This window comes from Xenia sp. Carnegie-2017, unplaced genomic scaffold, assembly GCF_021976095.1.
Source record: "Xenia sp. Carnegie-2017 unplaced genomic scaffold, XeniaSp_v1 HiC_scaffold_22, whole genome shotgun sequence".
In the NCBI taxonomy this organism is placed as follows: domain Eukaryota; kingdom Metazoa; phylum Cnidaria; class Anthozoa; order Malacalcyonacea; family Xeniidae; genus Xenia; species Xenia sp. Carnegie-2017.
In genome coordinates this window covers 9,096,170-9,121,195 of record NW_025813485.1, presented here as the reverse complement: position 1 = coordinate 9,121,195, position 25,026 = coordinate 9,096,170, and the positions used below count along the sequence as shown (strand labels likewise).

General features: G+C 34.6%; 1 protein-coding gene across 2 annotated transcripts in view; it reads left to right on the top strand.

Annotated features, from left to right (window-relative positions):
• The window catches only part of LOC124446334 (integrator complex subunit 13-like), a 64,149-nt gene extending 40,767 nt beyond the window's left edge, over positions 1-23,382 (top strand). The window contains exons 6-20 of one of the 2 annotated variants that reach the window (XM_046997183.1): positions 352-477; positions 2,732-2,816; positions 3,564-3,677; positions 4,223-4,266; positions 4,383-4,428; positions 4,696-4,770; positions 5,433-5,536; positions 12,012-12,093; positions 12,213-12,289; positions 13,479-13,553; positions 19,760-19,845; positions 19,992-20,149; positions 21,907-21,952; positions 22,746-22,900; positions 23,183-23,382. In XM_046997183.1, coding sequence (XP_046853139.1) covers positions 352-477; positions 2,732-2,816; positions 3,564-3,677; positions 4,223-4,266; positions 4,383-4,428; positions 4,696-4,770; positions 5,433-5,536; positions 12,012-12,093; positions 12,213-12,289; positions 13,479-13,553; positions 19,760-19,845; positions 19,992-20,149; positions 21,907-21,952; positions 22,746-22,900; positions 23,183-23,316 — 1,407 coding nt within the window. In that variant the 3' untranslated portion in view covers positions 23,317-23,382. The remainder of the gene's footprint in view (positions 1-351; positions 478-2,731; positions 2,817-3,563; positions 3,678-4,222; positions 4,267-4,382; positions 4,429-4,695; positions 4,771-5,432; positions 5,537-12,011; positions 12,094-12,212; positions 12,290-13,478; positions 13,554-19,759; positions 19,846-19,991; positions 20,150-21,906; positions 21,953-22,745; positions 22,901-23,182) is intronic. The other variant, XM_046997184.1, reaches the window with a different exon arrangement.
• The last annotated feature ends 1,644 nt before the right edge of the window (positions 23,383-25,026 follow it).

The following is a 25,026-nucleotide window of genomic DNA, read 5'->3' as shown; positions in this document are numbered from 1 at the left end:
AGTTTTTACCCAAGGTTAAAAGTAGTATAGTACATGGGGGATATGAGAGCACTTTTTGTGCTCTCGAACCCCCATGTACTATACTACTACCGACTTACAGCGTGGTTAAATTTAACTACTTTTTATCTGCAAAAAGTGTAGTTAAAATGTAGTTAAGAGCTTTATACAAACGGCCCCTGATTTTTTGCAATATTGCAGTCAATTATTTATGCAACTCTATATTTGATATCGGTATTTGTTAACAGAAGTAAACACAAGCGCGCGAAGCATTACCGTGAGACTCGTTCTTTAAATGAGTAACAATCAATCAAATTTCATTAATACTAATTGAAACATCTTATACTGTTGCAGCCAATTCAGAACATATGCATCACTGTGCAGATAGTCAATGCTTCCCAACTGATATCGAAAATGACTTCATTAGTTCAAAGACATTTTAACCTTAAGACTACAGTTGTCACTGGTATCCCAATGAAGGTATGTGTATTTTGTGTTAAGTTTATACTTTATCTTGTAATATGAAGAAAAATGGCGTTTTCACAATAAAGGCTATACATAAAATAAAATGAATACCCGGTTGAACTTTTTAAGTGAGAAATATCAGCCAGTCAGTTGTTGCATCATTGCTGCTTTTTTTTTAAGGGGAAGTCTTTATTTCCGACAACTTGTCCTCAAATGATAGAAAAAGTAATTTTTACTTTCCTTACAAAGTCTGAAAACTGAAAAACCAATAGATGCCGAGATATTTAGAGAAGAAATACGAAATTTTGCCTGTTTCGTTTGCAATCATTTGTACATTCGAGCAAACTCGCAATCGGCAGCGGTTTGGGAACTGCGCGGTTGAGTAACAAATAAAGGTATTTATTTACTTTACACTATCAACCAGACCCGCAAAATATAGGTTATTTTAACGAGCTTCGAACCGATAGCTAATTAATTTCTAGTAAAGAGGAAAGCAAAGAAGAAATAATATTATAACACGACGCTGCATTGATTCAACCGTAGGCTTTTGAGCCAGTAGAAGAAACAGATTCTGAGGAAGATGGCATTGCCTTCGATAGTGAGTCATCGCACTCAGGATTTAAAAGTACCGATGGCAGACTCGAGAAAAATACTTGTACTTTTTGAAGCTCTTTCTAATGAGTCAATATTTTATTTATTATTTGTAGAATTTGGCCCATTCTAAAGTAACATTACAAACTGTAAAATATGGTTTAAACAGTAAGAGTCGCTTTTCACCCTAGCCAAAATTTGATAATATAATACTTAGACGTCTCAATAGCAATTGCTAAATCATAGATAGGTAAGAATGTATATGCTGCCACCAAATTTTAGAATGTGTTGATAAAAATGAATAAGTGGCTTCATTTGAAAATATTACTATCCAAAGCTGCATTACAAGACTTCCCCTTTAAGTATATTTCGTGTAAAAAATTATGATCTCGGCGTGGTTAAAAATAACTTTACTTCATAATCTATACGATACTATCTAAATTACAATTTTACAATCATCAAAAATAGTAAACACTGGAAATTATTTTTATTAGTAACCTGTAATGATTTTCTCTCCTGTCCTCTTCTATCCTATCCTGTCCTCTCCTATCCTATCCTCTCCCATCTTTTTTATTTTGATTCTTCCGAAATATCATATTATAGGGTAAATATATTCTTCCAAGATTTAATAAAATTGTAAAACTTAGAACTTAGTTATTTTCTTTTGCAATCCTTGAAAAGACTACACCTTTCATATCCTTTACTCTTTTTGGACTTTCTTCTCGGGAGTTAGATTCTTTTGACTTTTCTCCTCCCCCTACCCCTTTAAGGAGGAATTACAGAATACTATACCCCTATCAAAGAACATAAAATTGTATTTATATTGTTATAATGGCATCAATTTTCCTACAAACGCTCGATGTTATTAGAGTGATTTTGCAAATACAGCGTTTCGTCTAAGACGTCGTGAAAATGGCGTGGTATGCGTCTTTTACTTCTTGTTCAATCTACGACGGCAGTAGTGTTGACGACTACGACGTGAAAACATACAACTTGACGTCTTATCGACTACGACTGAAATAAACTCAATTTTTGGACAAAAATAAGGAATTATCCTTGATATTTTCATTTATTTATTTTCATTATTATTATTATTTTTCATTTAAGTAAAAACTGCAAATGTTTTGTTTCCTAAAGCTTAAAAAACAAACAAATAAACAACGCGGGTCCTACTCTAATTTCGGGGGTTTTCCGGAGTCAAAATAATTTTAGTCACAAAGCCTTATGTCAATGATTTTTCTTTTATTTATATTTTTTATTGAAATAAATATACTGCAGTATGTTTTTAATATCAAAAAATTAGTTCAAAAAAATAGAAAAAACTGGCCAGCAGGAAAATGCCGAAATGTATGAAACATGTTTAATACTATTCTTTGACAAAGTCGTAAGAAAGGTCTGCTAAATCACAAATACTTTACGACAGACGTGGTGGCGTCCTAGACCCAGATCCCTCGCGAAAATTTGACGGTTTACTAAATCATTCTACTATCCTTGAAAGTGGTGGATAATTATCTTTTATGGGAAACGACCACTGTTTGTTGAGTTTTTAGGTGACTGCCAACTTTTTTTCCTCAAAATGGAAAAGCATTCTTTTTGATTAAGAGAAACAGCTAAATTTCAAGCATAGAAACGCTAAATAGGGTTTTTGAAAGAAATTGTTGCCATTAATTATTTTTAGGAAGAGCAACATCTTGGAGGTCCAATGAATTACGACGTTGAATTGTATCACAGTTCTAATGTTCATTATGAATTAGATATGTTCAGTAAGTATTATCCTGTGAAATGAATTTTACGACATGCAACCCGACGTTTTTATTCGAGAAAAAACATTGTCTATGACAGCATTATACAAAAGAATGTGGCGGTTGGCAATGATATGTATTAATATATTGTATGATGTACTTCACTGAAGTGATAATGTAACTTTTGCAATAAAGTGCAATAACAAGGACATACGTTCTGATCGCGTCTTTTAGTTAATGTACCCGAATGTCCTGAACGTCATGCCTAGTATCCTTTATATTAACAATGTGCTTTGTTTGGAAAATTTTATCACTTTTGTCCTTCATTCCAACGAAAACGACACAATAAGAAAAGATCTTATGATTTTCTTGTTTCAATTTGATTTACGAAACTATAATTTGCGAATATGATTCCAGAAGAACCTGAATAGATTTTCCGTGTTAAATATCGACCCTTGTTTGCAGTATTAATATTTCATAATTTCGTAAGAGCACAATGGTTATAAGACATTTAAAATAGACGACAAATTTCTTTATAGCAAACATGTTTCGGCATACTTATGCCATCTTCAGTGCGAAGTGAATAAATATAAGAAACATGTAAAACTTATCATGTAAACTTCCTATATTTATTCACTTCGCACTGAAGATGGCATAAAGGATGCCGAAACATGTATGCTATAAAGAAATTTGTCGTCTATTTTAAATGTCGTATTAACATTTCAAATACATTACTACCGAAATGAGCATGCTAACCATTTTTTCAAGACATATACTGCAAAGACATCTTAGGACCATGTGAATTGTCACAACGGCAAGAAATTCTAAATGATACCGTCACATTGCGTTGGTGTACGACTCCTAAAGCTGTTAGTAATGCAGGTATATTTAATTATTAAGAGTTCATGTGATATAAATATATTATGTAGAGATTTTTAATATTGAGTGCTGATGATGTGATTGTTGTACGGTACATTGGAAAAAAATGGACCGTAACTAGAAGTTTTTTGTTTAGTAACGTTGGTAGCACACTTGGTTAGTCGTGCTATGCATAGTAGCGAAACCAACTCGCAAGTTTAGTCATGCAATTTTAAAACATTCTTTGGAAATTACCGGCACAGAATGTGCATTACGATTGTAAATTTTGTGCATGCTCGAGCAGTTTTAAAATTGTTAGAGAGTACACTCCCTGATCGGAATAACTTCTTTTTCCGCTACTTTTTTTCTTTATTTTTCAATGAAAGTTTTTTTTGACATTTATTGGTGTCTATGTAACAGAACATGGTATTCTAAAGATTTATACGTACTTATCTGTCTATAGAATGACATGCGCTTATAACTTAGAATGCGTTGATTTAGTTGTAAGTTCATTTACTTGCTATAATGTTTGTAGACATATTCTGTTCAACCGTGATTGTATTTTCTAGAACCTCAACATTGTATTGGAGTATTCAGGTTTACAGTTGCTGAGGTATGCAGATCAAAGAAATTCTTGTGATGACACGTGCAAATTGGAACAGTTTTTTTACCAGTCATTGTCGTTTGTTGTTTCATCAAATTACTTCACTTTAGCATTAAAACGTTTAGGTCAATAGCCGCCCAGCTGCTTGTCTGGTTTCATTTTTACTTCAAGGTTTGTACGATATTCACGATCTGATAATATATTACTATTTAACATAAATGTCTTAGTTCTTCGTCTTTGGTCGAGATGTGAATATACATTACTGGCATTTACTCTATACGAGTATTTCGAGACATTTGTACGATTTTTTTGTGCAGGAAAATAGTTTTTGCAATAATGAGAGTCTATTAATCGTCTTCCCTGCAAAGAACGTTGTCGTGAATAGTAGTGAAGAATCTGATTGGCATTTAACAGAAACATTTTGACTTTGGTTTTTAGGAAAGAATGTGCTGCTCGAGCAGCCTAAGAAGTCTGGAAGCAAACTGATATCTCATATTTTGACAAGTCATGCCGGTATGTGTATGCTGTTAATATTTTTTGAGCTTATTATAGTGTTCACCCAAATGGTCGACAATGAGATTAGACGTAAGGATCTTTAGTCCTTAAAATTTTCTGACAATGTTGCTAAAGCTTGATATTACATTGGACATTTTTGTATTGTAGAGAAGAAACAACTTACAACTGAAAATATAATGCGCACATAATGGCTATATCTAATGAACTGTTGATACAAGAGTATCACATCCATAATCCATAGACTTTAGTGTGTGTGTGTGTTTTTTTCAGGAATTATAGTTTAGGTCATCTACTGTTCAAGATTGTTAAATCCACTTTTACGATCAGTAAATTTACAGCTTTTGTATCATTTATGTTTCTCTTATGATCTTTGGTTTTCCATAATCCATCTAAAATCAGGCGTTTTCAAATTGTTTCGTAATGTTTCCTGTTTTTGGCTTGATTTTTTTTTGTCCGCATTATTCATTTTTTTCCTTTCTTACAAAAAAGTACATGATAGTAATGCATAAAGGATTGAAAATTGTCGTGTCTAGTCATGAATTTTTTCCCAAGTCACCATTTAGTGCAGTTGTATTGATCAGTTTTTAAATTGTCAAAATTTGAACTTAAAGTAAACCAGCTTTAATGATAACGTCGAAAATTGAAGAAGTATTTTTTAGGAGACTTGTTCATTCACTGCCTTGGCAACAGCAGAACTCCTTTGGAAGACCCGCCATCTATCAGTGAAGGATGTGGAGGAAGAGTTACTGATTATAGGATTAATGTAAGACTATTTCTGCTGGGTTTTTTTTTGCTAATTCCGTGGGTATGCTCTTTTTTAGTGAAAAGTTTCCATGGAAACTTTGCATTATCGGGATGAGCGGCAAAAATTCAAAAGAGTCATACATTGTGTAAACTTTACGGGGGTGTCTACAACAATGTTCATTTTACGTTAGTCTGTTATTTAGTGGTGTCTTACCAATACCTTACAGATTATGAAGAAGTAAATTCTCGTTCGCAACTCATATTAACTAAGACATTTATTTGACTGTTCGCAAGATAAACAAACGATTTTTTCAATACTTCAAGATCAAGTTAACGTGTTAACGTCTCGCCCTCCGTTTTACCCCCCAGCGGCTCTATTTTTCGAAAGAAATTGTCGAAATGCGAATGCGCCATATTGCGCTGTAGATAATAATAGCACGAAATGGCGATAATCATCGAGTGCCTGTGTATGCTTACTATTCACTTACAAAAGCCATTGAAAAATACAAACGAATTTACCTTCTGAAAATTTTGTAAGTTACAATTTGTAATAATGTCGAGAATATTAGCATCAGCGTATTTGCCGTTGTAGCTACCAGCAGTGGCGTGGTGGCATAGTTTTTACTGCGGTGGCCAACACAAATTTTGCGCCCCTTTCACCTTTTCTTATAGCTATTTTCAAGTATTTTAGTTATTTTTATTTTATAAAACACAAACATGAATCTTCATAAAAAGGAAAGTAACTTAAAAACCAAGTATCATCAAGCAATTACATGTCTGTTACGTTATTTGTTTTTCATAGAAAAATATATTTATATTAATGCCTTTGCAAGCGTTGGGGAGGTTTTCGCAAGTAAAGTTATGATTCTATCTTTGTCGATAGAAAGGAGAGTTTCCCTTTCAACTTCCATTAAAAGCAATGATTCCAGGCGTTCCTGTACCATCGTAGATCGAATCCTCGTTTTTACTCTCTTCAGAGAAGAAAAAGAACGTTCAGCAGTTGCTGAGCTAATGGGTATGGCCACTGCAATTGAATAAACTTTGCATAATGTTGGGTATGCGTCGACTAAATGGTACTTTGGAAAACAAAGCAGCTTCAAGGCATCTAAGAATCACGGAGTTTTAGCCTTCTCGGTAATTAAAGCATTATTCGAATGCTTACTTATGTCAGTATCAAAATGATTTTCATCATCATCACCATCACCATCATCAATAGTTTCAAAGTTCTGCTCATTATGATCATGGTCACTTTGAGTTGTAAACTGAGAACAGTGAAATTTTTTAAATGTTTCTGCAAAGCTTAACAGTTCAGTAGCGCATCTTTGGGAATCTATTTTATACACATCACAAAAGGCTTTCACTGCAGATTGAAGATCGTGAGATGTCTTGTACTTGCTCGAGAGCTCGTCAAATTGATTGGGTGCGAATAAAGCAAATGATTTCATTAGTGGTTGATTCTTTTCAAAACGATTCTTCATTGAAGATTGAATGGAATCTAGCGCTTTAAAAAATGTGTCTCGCCTCCATTGTGCTTTTGGTGAATCTGCCAAATCATCTCTGGCTTGTTCTCCGTCCATTGGTCGCCGACGACGAGGTCGTGTAGACCTCCATTCGACATCTAACGCAAAAGAATCGGACATTTCAATAATTTTTTCTGGTTTGTCACGTATGATTTGAATTCTAGAAATTGAGCTATCAACCATATCCATTGCTTTTCCAAAGTCAGCATTTACGCTCTGTAGATACCGACTTAAAGGTCCAGTGATTCCAAAAATTTCTTGGAAAAGACAGGCAGTCGCAACAAATTGCTTTGTCTGAAAAGCTGCTTGCAATCCATTTGCTGTTGCTCGCTGACTTTCAGTGAACGATCTTTCCTCAGCTACTTTTTGGAGCACTCGCATGATGCACTCGAACCTCAAAAGAAATACGTTTAGACAAAATTCTCTTGCATTCCATCGAACTTTTTCTAAGACGTTTAATCGAAAAAATTTTGAGGTTTTCATTCTTTTGAACCCATTGAAACAATTCGTGTACTTTATGAGAATTATTAAAGAGAACGTGCAGTTTTTCGAGAGAGTCAAAACGAGTAATGACACCAATAACAACACAAGCTGAATCGGATAAGACGAGATTTAGCGTATGCGCATAGCAGTGAACAAAGATGATGTGGTTTCCGATTTTCTCTTTTATAATTGCCTGCAAACCATTATAACATCCGCTCATAGTGGATGCTCCGTCATACGTTTGGGCAACAAGTTTTTCAAATGAAACTCCATGCAATTGTAATATTGTTGTAATAGCAGTGTATAGGTCATGTGCAGTTGTTCCAATTGCTTTTTGGCATGACAAAACGTGTTCAGAACACTCACCAGTTTCATTAACAAGCCTTACGCATATACTCAATTGCTCTGTATGAGTTATATCGGGTGTTGTATCAGCAATCAATGCCCATGCTTTGCAGTTGCCTATTTTTTGTACAATTACTGAAGGTATTTCTTTACCAATGATATTGATTAACTTATTTTGAATATCGTTGCTCAAAAACGTTAGCCATGAGCCACGTCCTTTGATTCCTTTTTCATCAGTTTTACCACCATCCTTTGTCGATTGCTTCACTTGGTGATCACGAACTTTCTCAAGATGCTCATTGATTGGTTGATCGTACTCTGACAATAATTTAAGCGTTTCCAAAAAGTTTCCTGTATTAACATAGAAATTTGTCAGTGATTCACAGTGACCCCTAAAGGAAAGCCCTTGTCTTCCAAGAAACATAATAACATCTATCACACGTTTCAAAACTGTTTAAAACGACTTTCTTTTTACGTCTTTCAGACTCGATTTTCCCCTGGTGATGAAACTGATCCGATATTGAGTTTTCTTGAAGGAAAAGAGCTTCTGCAACTTTTGCGTTTAGATGAGAATTGCATTTTTCATGCTCCAGAATTCTAATATACTGCTTTTTCCATTTGGAGAAACCAATGTTTGCAAAAGCTTTTCCTTGATTTGACCGAATATTTTCCCCCCTAGACGTTACATCTGTAAACAGAATGCATGGTATGCAAAACAAGCTGTCTTCACTTAGTGAATAGGAAATCCATTTTCGTCTTGTTCCATCATCGTGGAAAAATACCTGCTGGGAGCAATAGCGAGTGTGTGATCTCCTTGTACTACCCTCCTTTGTTTCAAAATAAACTGGGATGGTTGGCACGGATTCATTTTAAGTAAACGCCTTTTTTCGCTAATGCTGAGATTAAGATCAACAACTGTCCCAGGGTCAAACGTGTTTTCTTTCGTATCAATAGAAATATTTCGATTCAATATATTTTCAGCAGATTCTGAGATGCCTTCGCCTTCCTTACGTTCATTTGAATTGACAAAGCTGTCAATATCAGGGCATTCACCAACAGGATCATTGCTTTTGATTGATTTGAAAGTATACTCATCTTGATCGTTTACATCTGTCGACTCAGACGTTTCTTGCGCATGCACTTGTTTAAGGTCTTCACTGATGTTTGGCGTTTCCCTGAGTTTTAATTCTAACTCCTCTGTTGTTTGTGACAAAATGCATGGTGGGTCATGTTGTATAGGTTTAAAGTAATCAAGCGAAACCCCCCCAAGTTTTGAAAATTCTTCTCGTCTAGCTTTCTTTAATCTTCGATACTCAGCACCCGACTTTTTTCTCTTCGTGGTGTTGAAAGAATTAGACATTGCAGTTAGTCTTTAGCATTGCACCATGATCCATGATGTACATTAAATAATATTAAAATACGCTTCCCAACACAAATGGAATTATCAAATGAAATGTTTGTTGTGTGAATTACATCTGTATTACATCTGCTCAAAATGATAGTTTTGCATTTTGAGACATTAATTTAATTGGTCTTCAAATGTTGTTGTTTAAAAAATATCTTAATTTCAATTAAATATATGCTGTTATGCACATTCGATAACTGCGGATAAATCTTTAAGTGATATAAAAATGTTTTACCGTATAATAGCTTGCTTTACTACTGAAAATGACAAATGAATCGTCGTAACGATGAAAATGTAAATAACACAATACAAACAATGCAGTACATGCTGCGGTATCATTAAGGGCTACTTCATGTTAGACTATGCATTATGATAGCAATTTACCGATGACTGCACTACTGTCATTTTTAAAAATATATTATTACGCTTGGATTAATAATAAGATACAAGGCGAGTAACGATTACTGTATGTGAGGGAAGCAAAAAACATTGATTAAGATAGGCAAAAAATTACACATTTAAGGCCTTGTTGCCCCCTTAAGAGGACAATTTGGCCGTGTATGCATAGGCGAAACTAGAAGTCTAATTAGGGGGTGGTGTAAATATTCAAATATTCAGCTCTGCCTTGCTGTTGATTTCTTTTGTTGGCGATGTTAAATTCAATAGAAATCAACAGGGCAAAGCTGAATATATGAATATTCACCCCCCCCCCCAATTAGCATTCTAGTTTCTCCCCTGCATGTATGTTGTCTACAGTCATCGTGACAAATCATGCAGGCGTTGTGGCCACAAACGAAACATCTAATTATAGAATGCTCGTCAATATCTTATTCTTTAATCGACCCCCTTACAAGGTTTCATTTTGGTCTGTCTACTTCCTTTCTTCCCTAATTCCCTCAATTAACTTCATTCACTGAATATATAACTGCGAAAATAACTGTTCTGTTTCAAATGCGTTTTTAATTTTTTATAGCCCATTTTTAAAACTTGATGACTCGTATTCAATTCAGCGCCCCCCAAAATCAACAGCTAGGGGGGCCCTGGCCCCCCTGGCCCCCCCTGCCACCACGCCACTGGCTACCAGTGTTGACATAGTTAAAAGTGTTGCCAGCCAAGCACTATGTACAAGTGAAATTTCAAACCCGTGTCATCGACAAAGACTACCGAATTTCTGTTTTAGTGATATCTCGTAGTCTTGTTAAAAGGAAGCGATTTTTGCACAATAAATACCCAGCATTAGGCCTGCTCACCATTCAAAGTCGTGCGAGTGTCAGTGAGCGGACACAAGTTAGCTTGAACGACGATTACGAAATGGTACGAGCACTGCGATGGATTTTGCGATTGTCTACTCATTTGTATATAGCTACTTGAAACATGTGTAAACAAGCAATGCAAAACAATGCGTCTCTTGCGGTTTTCCATCACTGTGTTTTAACTTTGAACCAAGGCACAAGTTTTGCTACAAAACGATCAACAAACATAAATTTATGTAATTTTGAAACTGGAAATACAATATTGCGATTGCCAAAATTGGAGTTAATAATTAAAATGCGAACATGGGTTAAAAGTATAATTACAGAAATGACTTTATACTTTTATTATTGCTACATCGCTGCGCAGTATAGTTCATTGCTTGTTTATAACACGTGTTTCAATAAATAACTAGCAAATGAAAAGCCTTACCTTTATATTCCTGTACAATATCTCTCAAAACCAACAAACAAAAACATTCTGCCAGAAATTGTAACCTTAAGATTGTCAGTCATCAACAATGTATCTAATTTATAATTAAAGAAAGATAGGACTTCTAAAGTATTATGAAAAGGGTGGCAATGATCCTGCATCATACTCAACCGAAACAGATTCATTAGAATGTCAAAAATTCTCAAACATTTTTACTTTTTTATTGCTCAGTCAGTACTACGTCACATATCAAACCTTGTTATGAAAGCTATAAAGGAAATAAAGACTTCATGGAAACATGTACAATTTGTAATTGCAATTAAAAATACTGGTACAAAGGATTGTGCCATAAACAGACTGTTCAGTCTGGAGCATGCTCTTCTAAAATGAATTCAGTCAAGCACTTTTGAAAATTAATTTCAGTTCTGCAGTCCTTAAAACGGCATGGTTAGACATAATTCATCGCAACGATTTTTATTTGAAATGTTGAACTACATTTGTCTTTTGAAACTTTGCACTATTGGATCCCTAGTTATCATTGAGCAAGGGTGTCAGATGCAGTTGGGGGGGTGGAAACTAACGTAGCCAAACGGTGGGCCTGGGGTCATGCCCCGGGCAAAATTCTTTTGCCCCCCCTCCCAAAAAAATAGCTATTTTTTACATATTATATTTTCAAATGACAGTCGTGACCCTTTGCGTTTTGACTGCCCCATTTTCTATGAAAATGCTTACTAGTAGTCTATTTTGCCTACAAAACATATGTATCTACCATGTAGCTGCGTAGGCTTTCAAAAAATTACGCAATTCTTTTATTTCATTATTTTATTACATGCACAATTGGGCGACGGGTCTAGCTATAATTTAAAGGCTTTTACTTGGCAATATGTGTAGATTGGTACTCTTAGCAATATGTTTTAGATTCTAAAATATCCTCCCCACATTAATGTTCTTTCCTACGCCCCTATCATTGAGGAACGAGCTACAGTAGCATAGAAATTCCAAGTCTATAATTCGGTGTTCCTCTTACATGCCTTTGACAGTATGCCTGATTATTTTAGGACTTTGGCGAGTTTATGAAAAATAATAGACTTGCGCCATTAATCGGAACAAAACAGAAAGGAATTGTACCTTTCCAAAAAGGTATATACGTGCGCCTATTTTGCTTGTTGTTCTAATGTTTGACTTTGGTATTTTTATTTTGATCTAATCAGTTGTTTTTTCTCTCATTTTATAATGTCTGCTTACAAATTATGTTTTAGCTGTGTCAAGACTGGAACGTTCTACTCGTATGTGGCCTATGGTGATAAACGAGACAGTGCTTTTTAATTTGATGGCTGTAAGTTATTAAAAAACATGTTGAATATCCTTTTTAATTTTGCAAAGTTAGTAATAACGACATCCTAATGAACAACTAGGATGTCAAGTGTTTTCTTAATGGTAGCATATTTTTTATTAATATATTGTCTGCATTGTGTCTATCGAGCGTTCCTGTCGTAAAATTGAATTTTTTGAATCTCCTATAACAATAATTTTTCATTGTCTTCAGTAAAAGATCTCTAAGAACTATAATTGTAACTGTATTTTGTGATATTACAAGAAAATTTATGGTCAATAATTTTGTAATTCACGTACCTCAACTTGCATTTGTTGTCGCCGAAAATTGAATAAATTGCTTTACATCTTGTTGACAATCCTTATCTTTATAGATCAAAATTAGTATATAACAATAATGAAAGTTACGCAAACAAAATATTTAAAGTGGCCCTTTCAGCAAAAGTTTTGATTGCGACGTTAAATTTAGGCTAGGTGGGATTTCCAGCCTATCGGTGATAAAACGTTTTGAGTTCGTTAAATCGTTTCATTTTTATGTCTGTTTAAAGTTGGCAAAAATTCTCCTTCTAATAGACCTTGTCCGTCGTTTGAAACCATTTACTTTTGTGATGTCATGCGATGCACTCCTTAATACAAGATATATATAAACCAACTACCTTGGATGACATCAGAATTTGAAATTACGCAGACTTTCTGCCACAACAGGCAAGATCCACCGAAAGGAAACCTTTTTAACGCCATAAGAAGAAGACGATTTGATTAAACTGAAAAAATTTTTCAGTGATACGTTTGTCAGTACACATATAGTTTTGATATTGCAAATGAAATTTTTTGCTCATGGGGTTACTTTAATAGTTGAAAAAATAATCTTGGAAATATCAATGTTTCAAAGAAAGTATATAGTTTTAAGAAATGCTTTATTCGAGACAATGAAAAAATTCCTGTCACAAGCAATTAAAGACAACGGAGAAGTTAAACTTAGTAATATAAACGGCAAATCATTTCATATTTTAATTTACTTTCCGGAAAATCGTGGAGACAATAGTCGACCAATTTGCTAACCTGTGCACATTCTCTAATCATTGAATGTGAAATTATTATCAGATTCAACCAAGTTATATTTGTAACATTATATGGATTTGCTAGATCTAGCATTGTTACTGTGCAACATTTTTTTATATCGTTTCGTTTAGCAACATTTAGAACCTCTGAAAGCAGTAAGTTTGAAAGAACATCTTACTGATGAAGACTTCAACGAATGTACAAAGGTATTGTCTTCTGGTGTGCATGTTTTCTTGGACATTTTTATTACTTGTGTATATTAAAAAACATTTTACGACGACGATTTTTTTAAAAGCAAACATGTTTCGACATTAACACAATGCCAATGCCATCTTCAGTGCGAATGATAGTGTTATGAAAATATAATACAGTATAGAATGAATAAATTATTTCCATTGAATGGCAGTTTGATCTATTTAAAGGAAGTTTAAGACAAATATATATATATAAGTTTGAAAATTGGTAATCCAGGCATTTAATACATAAAAAATGAAAGTTTCTCCGGATTGTTTTAAAAATTATTTTATTGAGCTTTTGACTCGTTGCTTCAAGCCTTCATCAGAATGAGGAAATTACTATTTACATGTGCTTTTAGGTTGTAGAGGCTTAGAGCGTCTAATTGGATTAACGAGTAGATTAATGTGATTGGATGGGGTGGAATGTGTTGCCATGGGTTTTTGTGTATGGTTAATATGATCGGTGTTAATATTATTAGAGTGTAAGGTTGTAGTTTTGGTGTTGTTTGTAATTTTTTGTCCCTTTTCTTTAGTTGTAAATATATGATGGGTATGTCGGTATGTCTGTTTATTGTGTCGTTGTCTTTACTGTACCAAGCTTCTTTAAATTCGCGTGCGTGTTTAGTCTGTGCGCGTCCGAGTACTTTAGTTTCTGTCCAGTCGAATGTGTGGTTGTTTCCGTGGGTATGTTCTGCCAGGAGTGAGTTCGGATCTCGTCGTTTTATGGCGTTTTTGTGTTCTGTGAGTCTTGTTTCGATTTTCTTTGATGTTTGTCCTATGTATTGTTTTGAGCAGTCTTTACATGGTATCATGTAGATCGCGTCAGTTGTATCATGAATTGTTGTTTTGTCTTTATGTTTGGTGAAACATGATTTGAGTTTTTGTGTAGGTTTGTGGGCGACGTTAATATTAGAAATGACTGCCAGACTTCTTCGACCATTTAATATTAACGTCGCCCACAAGTCACAACAAGACTATTTTAAAAAGACTTAACCCAGAATCTACTCAGAACAAGAACAACCCCCAAAGAACTGTAACTGCAGACAGAAAGACCTATGCCCGACAAATGGAAATTGCCTGAAACCCAAGGTCATTTACAAAGCCGACGTGACAACGACTGACAACAACGAAACAAAAACATATATAGGTGTTACTGCATGCGCTTTTAAAACACGTTACCGAAGCCACATTAAATCAATTACGAACATTAAATAACGCAATGAGACAGAACTTTCTAAATACACGTGGACACTGAAAGAAAACAAACGAAACTACAACATTGAATGGGACTTCGTCAAACAACTTCCACCAACGAACAAAAACCAAAAAACCTGCCGTCTTTGCTTTGAAGAAAGACTACTTATCCTAAAAGGACGTAAAAAGAACATTTTAAATAAACGTTCCGACATCTTTAGTGCATGTCGTCATGTAACATAACACCTTTTAATCAATTTTATATAGTCAGCGAATAATAAATAATCTCTGAAGATGACTACCGCTAAGGTTGTCGAAACGTCAACAACAACAAAAACAGTCCTTCTCAGGACTATACCAACCTGGACGATATACATTTACAAACATGTAACGATACTCCCGGGCTCAAACCATTTACTTTATTGCGATCATTTGGACGAAAGAGCGAACAACTTGCTAACAACTACATACGTTTTGCAAGCAACGTCAGACGCATACGTCAACAACTCTGGTTCAACCATGACGTAAGAACCAGATACGGCTAACCTGACGTTTACTCCTCATTTGACTCTGAAGATGACTACCGCTAAGGTTGTCGAAACGTCAGTCAACAAAAACAAAACAGTCCTTCTCAGGACTATACCAACCTGGACGATCTACATTTACAAACATGTAACGATATTCCCGGGTTCAAACCATTTACTTTAATAAATAATCTGTCAGTTGCCTGAAGATCGCCCTACAGCGTGAAACTTTGAGTAGCGACAACAAAAACTTGTCGATTTTATTTCATTTTATCTTACGCTCTTCCAATATATAGGATATTGAGCGCTCTTTTATCCAGGAATATTCTCCCTTTTATATATATATATATATAAAGATGGAAAAGATGTCATAGCAAAGATGTCGTCAACAAATCTTCTTCATAGTCTGATGTATGTGTTGTTGGTGACTGACTGCTTTTCAAGGTGTTCTATAACAGCTTCTGCAAGGAAGGTGGATAAAGGAGAACCCATTGGTGTTCCTGAGATTTGTCGGTAATATGAATTTTGGAAGGAGAATTCAGTGGAGAGGCAGAGCTCGAGCAGGTCGATGATATCGTCTTGGTCTAGTTCGGTTGTGATTTTCCACGAGTTGTTGTTAGCAAGTAGTTCGTTTGTGACTTGTTTGGCTATGTTTAGTGGTATGGATGTGAAAAGTGACACTACATCATAAGATATCATGATTTCGTTTGGTTTTAGTTTTACATTTTTAATATTGGTGAGGAAAGTGGTGGAATTTTTGATAGTATGATGTGATGATTTGACTTGTAGGTGCAGAATATTAGAAAGATATTTTGATAGTTCATACGTAGGTGATCCAGGAAGAGATACAATTGATACGTAGGTGATCCAGGAAGAGATACAATTGGTCGTAGCGGGTTGTTTTCTTTGTGAATTTTTTGTAGTCCATAGAATTTGGCAGTGGAGGAGTCGTTGGGTCGGAGAAGCCAAGAAGAATGAACGCAACTACTTATACTCTACATTCATAAACAACAATTACCCACGAAACTTTATCAATAAAGTATTAAACAAAATACACAACAAACCACAAACTGAAAAACCTAACGAAGATACAGACGAACCAGTAAAAATAGTGACATTACCATATATAAACGGAACATCAGAAATGACATCAAGACTACTCCGACCATTCAAAATAAACATCGCACATAAACCAACACACAAACTCAAATCATACTTCACTAAACATAAAGACCAAACAACGACATTTGACACAACCAACGCGATCTACATGATACCATGTAAAGATTGCCCCAAACAGTACATAGGACAAACATCCAAGAAAATTGAAACAAGACTCACTGAACACAAGAATGCCATCAAACGATGCGACCCAAAATCACTACCAGCAGAACATACCTACGATACCAACCACACATTTGACTGGACAAATACACAACTTCTTGGACGCGCACAGACAAAACACGCACGAGAATTCAGAGGCATGGTACAGCAAAGACAACAACACAATAAACAGACATATTGACATCCCCATCATCTATTCACAACTAAAGACAAAATAAAAACAACAAACTAATAACACAACGACTAAAATAAGACACTCGAATTTCATTAACGCAATCTATACACCCGAAACCATGACAACGCATCTTATACCATCCAATAATATCAACTCAACTACTAACCAACCAATCAGACGCTCCAAGCGCCTACAAAATCTTTGTAAATAATATATTCTTATATTCTGACGAAGGCTCGAAGCACCGAGTTGAAAGCTTAATAAAAATTTCAAAATAAAAATCCAGAGAATCCTTAATATATTGTGATGATTCTCCGTATAAAACAGTGCTCGATGCCCGAGAGCGTAAATATAAGTGTTACATGTTTGTAAATGTAGATGGTCCAGGTTTGTTATAGTCCTGAGAAGGACTGTTTTTGTTGTTGTTGACTGACGTTTCGACAACCTTAGCGGTAGTCATCTTCAGAGTCAAATGAGGAGTAAACGTCAAGTTAGCCGTATTTGTTATCTGGTTCTTACGTCATTGTATTGTGTGTACAGGAAATATGTATTGTCATTGTGAATTAGTGTGAAGTGAAATATTTTTAGTTGTGATGTGTGATTTAGGTGTGATGTTTTTAGTTGTAATGCGTGAGTGTCAACTGCGTATTGTCATTGTGAATTAGTGTGAAGTGTAATGTTTTTAGTTGATCGTTTGTTTGTATTGTGAATAAGTCGTTTGTAACGTGCCGGTAATTGCTGTGATCTGTTCAGGGGGGCTTGTTCCAAGTTGGTATACCAACTTTCTAATGTAAGCCGTTCTATAGTCAGTACTGTAAGTAATGCATTTTGCCGAGTCCCAGTCAATGTTGTGCTTTGTGATTCGGTGATGTTCGGCAATGTGATTAGTTTTGTCTTGTTTCTTTGTAGCTCGTTTGTGTTCAGTAAGTCTTATGTTTAAGTTCCTGCCAGTTTCCCCGATATAGGAGGCATGGCAGTCGGAGCAGTTTATTTTGTAAACTGTACCTTCTCGTTCGTTGGATTGTTCTTTGTCTTTTATGTACGTTAGTACTTGTCGTAACGTATGGTCGTAAGATACGCGAGATAGTCTCAGACGTACCTTTGATGTAAGGTATCGTTGCTGTTGTCACTGAGTTGTTCGTTTCGTTCGGTTCGTTGGGTTTGTAAGTGTGGCGTTTGATAAAGTCAGAGTTATAGTTGTTTTTGTCAAAAACACGTTTGATATAGTTGTTTTCGTTGTGTAGAGCGTCCGGTGAATCACATATGATTTGTGCACGTCTTGTTAATGTTCTGGTTATGGTGGCTTTGTGTGATGTAGGGTTGTAAGATGATTGGTCTAGTAGTCGGTAGGTATGTGTTGGCTTGCGATAAACTGTTGTTCGTAGTTTTTGATTGTCATGTTTTACCAGACAGTCGAGAAAAGGAAGAGTTCCGTTTTCTTCGACATCTTTGGTAAATTGTATGTGGCTGTTCTGTTTGTTGATGTGAATGTGAAAGTCATCAATCTCGTCTGCATGTAGTGCTGTGATTGTGTCATCTACGTAGCGGAACCAAAAAGGTAGTGCATAGTTGTAAGTCGTGAGCGCCCGTTCCTCTATAGATTGCATTACAATTTCAGCAACTACAACAGAAATGGGTTAGCCCATTGCTGTTCCATGTAATTGTTTGTAGTTTGTACCTTTGTACTGGAAGTAAGTCGAGGTGAGGCAGAGCTCTAGTAGCCTCCAGTAGCCAGTAATGGCAGTACGTCCGTGGTGTTTGTATTGAGGGTTTTTGTACAAGTAAGTGCCAGATTAAGTGGAATACTGGTGAACAGTGATTTCACATCAAGACACTAGTATATAGTTGTCCCGTATTTGTATAGTGCTCAGTTTTTTAATGAAAGTTTCAGTGGATTGTAGCTTGTGTTTTGATTTGTTTGTACGTGGTTGCAGTATGTCAGTCAAGTACTTTGAGAGTTCGTAAGTAGGCGAACCACAGAATGATACAATTGGTCGCATGGGTATTTGTGGCTTGTGAAGTTTTGGTAGTCCGTATAGTCTGGGTGGTCGTGGTACTGAACATCTGAGTCGATAGTAAATACGTTAAGATATAATGTTAGATTTTTTCATAGAGAAGATCTTGCTGTTAAGTTTGCGTACTAGTGATGGTGTTGGGTCTCGTTTGAGTTGTTCATACGTTTGTCTGTCGTTAACAGTAGTGAACAACAACAAAAACAGTCCTTCTCAGGACTATACCAACCTGGACGATCTACATTTACAAACATGTAATTATGATTAGTGGTAAAAATTCACACAAATCATTTATTAACAGCAAACAGTTTCCGAGAATATGATGCTAGCTACTTGTTATTAGTTTTTATTGCGATGTTTTGTCTTCATATATCGATTCAGTGATTACAGAAGTTTATGAAGGTCTTTTATCATAGTTACTTTTATTTTTTATTGGCATGAGAAAGCTTTGTTTACCTTTTCACGAGAGGAAGATTGAATTCGAAAGCATTGTAAACGGCTGCGAGTGGACGCTTCCACTCTTCCCATGAAGACCCAAAATTTCTTCAAATATTTTATTGCTTTTGTTTGTGTCAAACGTATTTTTCTTGTACAAGGTATACAACGATTCGTTTCAAGTCACATAAATTAACTCCTTTTTTTACCCAAATGACTGGAAAATTAGAGTAAAAACAAAAAGCCAGCCTCATGCAGTACACATACATATTCAACACTCATGCGGATTAAGATACCGAAGTCCAAGCAACATCGTATACTGTTGTACAAGATACTGCTTTATATCATTCTGTCTGAGGATGACTTTACAAGAAATAAAGTCGAAAATTCACAGTGTTTTTGCGTTTAGTTTTGATTCATACTTCGTAATCTCAAAATACGGAGTTTGTCTTTTACTTTACTTTTCTAAATTGTTTGATTTTCATTTTTCAGGCCATCAATGCTTTGCAAATGATGGAAAATCAAAATGATCCTTTACCTGTCGCCTCTTTTGGGTTCAGAGGAAAGGGACCTAAGCGGTAAGTTATTTGATTGCGCCTTAGCAATTGAACTCACGAATGGAATCATATAGGTGTTGTTCACCAACATTTTTTCTGGTTGTTGCCAAATTCGAGAAGTTATACGTAATCATAACTCTATCAGAACATATATTTGATTTTTACAGTGACGAACAATATCGACAACTTTGGGTGGAATTGGAAACATTTCTCCGCTGCTCGAGATTGACCTCCAAAATGCACGCAAAACTTTTTAACTATCTGCGCAATGATGTAGATATTGATGAAGAGAATCTTGATGATTCTATAACTGCCACCAATGACAGTAAGTCTCTGAAAGTCCTTGCAAATTTGAGAAAGACCCATGTGTCAGTTGTAAGACTTTTTCGAATAGAAAATTGATAGTGATTCATTATGTGATAGTGATCAACTGTTAATTATGTGACTAATCTCTCTTTTTCTTCTAGTTTATCTTATAAGGCTACACGTTAATTTCTCTTTTATCTCACCAAACTTTTAATTTTAAGAGCTGCGTTCATGCAAACGCACCGCAACGAATATCTATGAAATCGTTTGGCGAAATGTATATTTTTGTTATTTACTGTCTGGGAGCTCTGTTAGGAGAAAATATACATGGTGTATAAAAAAAAGTTGACTCGGAAAAATTCTAAGCGCGAGGACTAAACCAGCACCCGAAGGCCAAGGGACACTTTTGAGGCTGAGTGAATTTTTTTCAGTAAAAACCGACCTCGACGGTAAATAGAATATTAATTTTTTATACTGAAAAAATTGTGTTACAAAAAGGCCGATGGGACTTGTTTGTACTGAAATTTGATTGTTTTCTACAAAGTTCACTTTTTCTGGATGGTAAAATTTACGCTCGTTATGATAACTACGGTCTGAGTGCAATTTGCTTTCTTGTTGAACAATTTACATTGCTTTTAAATCGATTTTAAAATTTTAAGTCGCACAGCAAATACATTGCAAAAAATAACTCGTGTACCACGGTCAAGACATCGCAAAAAGCTTCCCCCCACCGTTGCCAATCAGATTGTGGGAAATTAAGAAAATATCACTTTGCATGCATAGATAAAAAAATAATATACGATATTAAACATTCTTAATAAAAATACGCATGTTAAGTTGTATGCAAGTTTTTCTACGAAAATAAATTGAGGAATTTGTTTATTTTACATAATCTTGCCAAATTTAAATATGTTACGTACTTTTCTGTATTTTATACAACATAAAGTACTTTGCAAAAGTTGTAGGTCACCTCTTATAATAATCACGAGTAAGCAGAAATGCTGTGTTTTAAAACACTTCACAGTTTTTTTTCGTATTTGGTAGCACCATCATGCACGAGCATCGTTTACTACTTGAAAACAACAAATCATCAATAATCTCAGACTAAATATATAAATGGGCATCAATGCCATCCCAGTTTTCAAAGATGAAAGTTTCAGTTTCTGTAAGCTCTTACTTTATAAAATTTTCTGTATGTTATTTTCCAAAGATACTCTATAAGAAACGAGGTATTCATGACGATACAGCTCATCTTACAAACATTATGCTTCTACAGGGACTAGCATAAAAAATTGATTCATCTGAAAACACCATTTCTCTCCATTCCTCCACTGACCTGTTTTTTCGCTTTTAAACCATTTGCAATTGCTTAAGCCTTCCCAGAGGCCGTCGTCTTATTGTGCTTGAACATACTTTTTTCTCATAACATCTTGTAACTTTTTCCCTCAATTGAAAAATTTTTTTTAAAAGACTATCTTAATTCTTTGACTTATACTATAACACTATGTATATTACTATATTTCACTTGTAGGATCGACATAATTATGCATACAGAAAATCGGTATTTACTCCTAAGAGTTGTTTGCAATTCATCAAATACTTTAAAATTATGATATCAGGGCAAAATAAAACAAACCTTTGTTTCTGTTCAATTTTAAATTAGTATATAGATTCCAATCAATAATATCCATATTTATAAATGAAATAACCATTTATGCTCGATTTTTCTTTGTCATATACTCCAAAATTATTAAAATATTTATTTCTAATTATTAGATGATCACGAGTCGAAAACAAGACAGGCATGGCTCGAACTAGATAGGTAAATATTCAAAACTATGATGTTTACTGAAATATTGTACAAAGTGGTCTAGCCGTTAATTTCATCCTAGTTAAGGCTATAAGCAGCAATCAGTGCGAGGTCGCATTTAAATCACTAAGTATTTATCAGTAATAGTAACTCCATTAAAATTTTGCAAAAGAGTAAGTTAGCTGACACCAGTTGGCAGCTTGGGTTGAAGATGAAGACTGTGAGACGAGAACATCGGACAATTAATGGGGGTTGGAGGGGGAGGTGCAAATTAGCCAATGAAACTTATATGGGAACAACGGGTACAAGAAATTTCATAATTTCGTTTTATTCTTAAAGTCTTGAATTGAATGTGTGCACAAGCAAAAACAACGTTGTACATATTATTAACAAACTAAATGTGTTATTTGTTCATTTGTGTTATTTGTTTTGATTATACAAATACTATACTTATCACTACCTTTGGAAGCACACCGCTCAAATTTTCCTTACGTTTGTTGTGTTTGAGAGATGACTTGATAGATTTTGCTATTTGCCTGTGGTTTATAAGAAGAGGGAATCTTTAACAGAGCCTCATGTTGCAGTCTAAGATTAGCCTGAATATAAGTATAAGACAGAGTTTTCTTTATGAGGAATAAGTTTTAATATCATGACCATATATGTTAAATTTATTTGCTTCAAAATTCGGTGGCGCGTGTGTAGAATTTCGATTTTATCTGCACTTCACAATAGATGTAAAACTTTTATAGCAACTCTCAAATTGATTATAGATTGTTTCAGTTTGTAATAGTGTAGTTATTTCTAGTTATAATGATATTACCGAAAGAGAAAGAACTGAATTCTTTTCTGAAGACAAGAAACATGACAAATTCTATAAAAGAGCACTCTCTGGTCCCTCAGAAGAAACGGTGCCAGTTAATAAAAGCCAACGAACGGTCACTCAACTGTCATTTGAATCAGGTCATCCATTAATTTCTGAACTCTTTCTTTATTTATCGCTTGAGTTGCCATGAGTTTTGTTTTTGAGTTCACTTACATTACTTGGGCGTTTATGATGCTCCATGGCCGGTAATTTTATTTATCTGAATTAATTGCATCGGTTGCATCTTTATATAACTACGTTTCCTTGTAATATTTGTTGGGGTTTTTTAAGAAATAGACTACAGCTGGACAACTTGGTATGCGCATGAAATTAGATTTTGGGATTGTCTTATAAATTCATCGTTATTCTTATACTTGAAGGTGACTCCAAGGTCTCGTTGCTAAGTGTATGGTGCAGCAGAATGGATACTATGGCTGCGTCTAGGCATAAAGAGTTTGAAGGACGTTCAAATCAGACGGAAGGTTTAGCTGTACTCTATAGTGATACAGAATAGTCATTAATTTTAATGTGTATATATAGCCTGCATATTCATAAAATGAATTAAAAAAATAGAGTGTGACTGGGTTTTTTTTACCTATTTAAAGAACATTTATCAACAACCACGACCAGCTGACCACTTTTGAATATATAAATATCTCGTTCTATTGATATTCAGAAAGGATATAGGAAAAATGTTTTTCTATCCCGATCGATGGAAAGGGTAAATAGCGCATTTATGTGTTATTTGTTTTGCATGCTAAAGGCAACTGTCTTATTTTCTTGTGTAGTCTGAATCAACAAGGGCACGACGAAGAAAACAATCAAAATTTTATTTTGCACGCATCTGATTTTTAAAAAATAAATGAAACAGCTTTTCTGCAGGGGTCATTCGAAGAAAAAAGTAGAACAACCCATTCTCTGAATCTGATCTCTTCTGTGTTTGTTATGTGTGCCCGGATATAGTATTAATATGAATAAGTTATACAATAATCACTATCGAAAACATAGTTAGCTTTCCATTAATACCAAGTATTACTAGCCATTCAAGATTTACTTGGATGCAACTCTTAATGGTAATGAACCATTGCTTGCTAGAAAAAGCAATGTTATAATCGTGAGAAAGTGCAAGTTAATGAAGTTATACATATTAATAAACCATACCTTATAATTTATGAACTAGGTTTTACAATTTCAATTGTAAGAGAATTTTAACGGCTCTCAAAACTAATAAAAATTCCTCTTTTAATTTTATTAACAACGCATAGTTATGTATATTTGGATAGGTATAACAAACACAAATCTGATATATCTAAAGCATCGATGACATATTTTAATGTCGAGAGCAAGAAAGTGTATTCATAGAGCACATTGAAACTACACCTTCACACTGTTAAGAGATTAACAAAATAACCTATTATAACCCATGATATGTGGGTTACGAATGTACAACTACGTTATATGTAACTATTAGTAAATAAATGAAATATTTTTTTATTTATTTGTGTGGAAAATTATTTGTTTAATGTTTACAAATAGTCCAAATTCCATGATAAAAATGACATTTCTTAAAAAAACCCAAAAATTGAAGCAGATAATAAGTGACGCCATTAAGTCATTGTTTTTGCCAATGAAGTCATGATGACGTCATCATTTTCAATGACATCATGCAATAGATATTTATAATGACGTTTCAGTTCAATAGTTAAGAAATATAACAGATCTTTTGCAAACTTGATGACGTCATCATCGTGTAAGAAAACAACATTTACAAAATATGTTGTCTAGCTTTAAATCAATACTATCAACTTAAGCATTCGATCCAAGTGTCAAAAAGTTTGGTTTAGCACTTCATTAGGTCGTTAGAGCATTTCACCTATCTGTGTTTTTTTTCTCTACATGCACCTTTGTAAGTGTTCCAATAATCATAGTCTTTTTCTTGATTATATAGATTAAAGCATGTTTCGCCTGATTTAAAGAGTATCTCTTTGTTTCTGTCTGTGTGTGGGTGTGTGACATTTTTTCAAATTGTGAACCTTATTCTTCTCTGGCCTGGGTAAAGAATTTTGTTAAAAAATTTAAGATTTAAAATCCTCGTAATTGATAATTCGTGACAAGAAAGTTATTTAAAGAACATCACGCAGAATATATAATAGTCCATCATTAATAAAGAAAACAAAAAGGCATCAAAAGTTGTTAAGTATTTGGTATATTTTATTAATTTTGA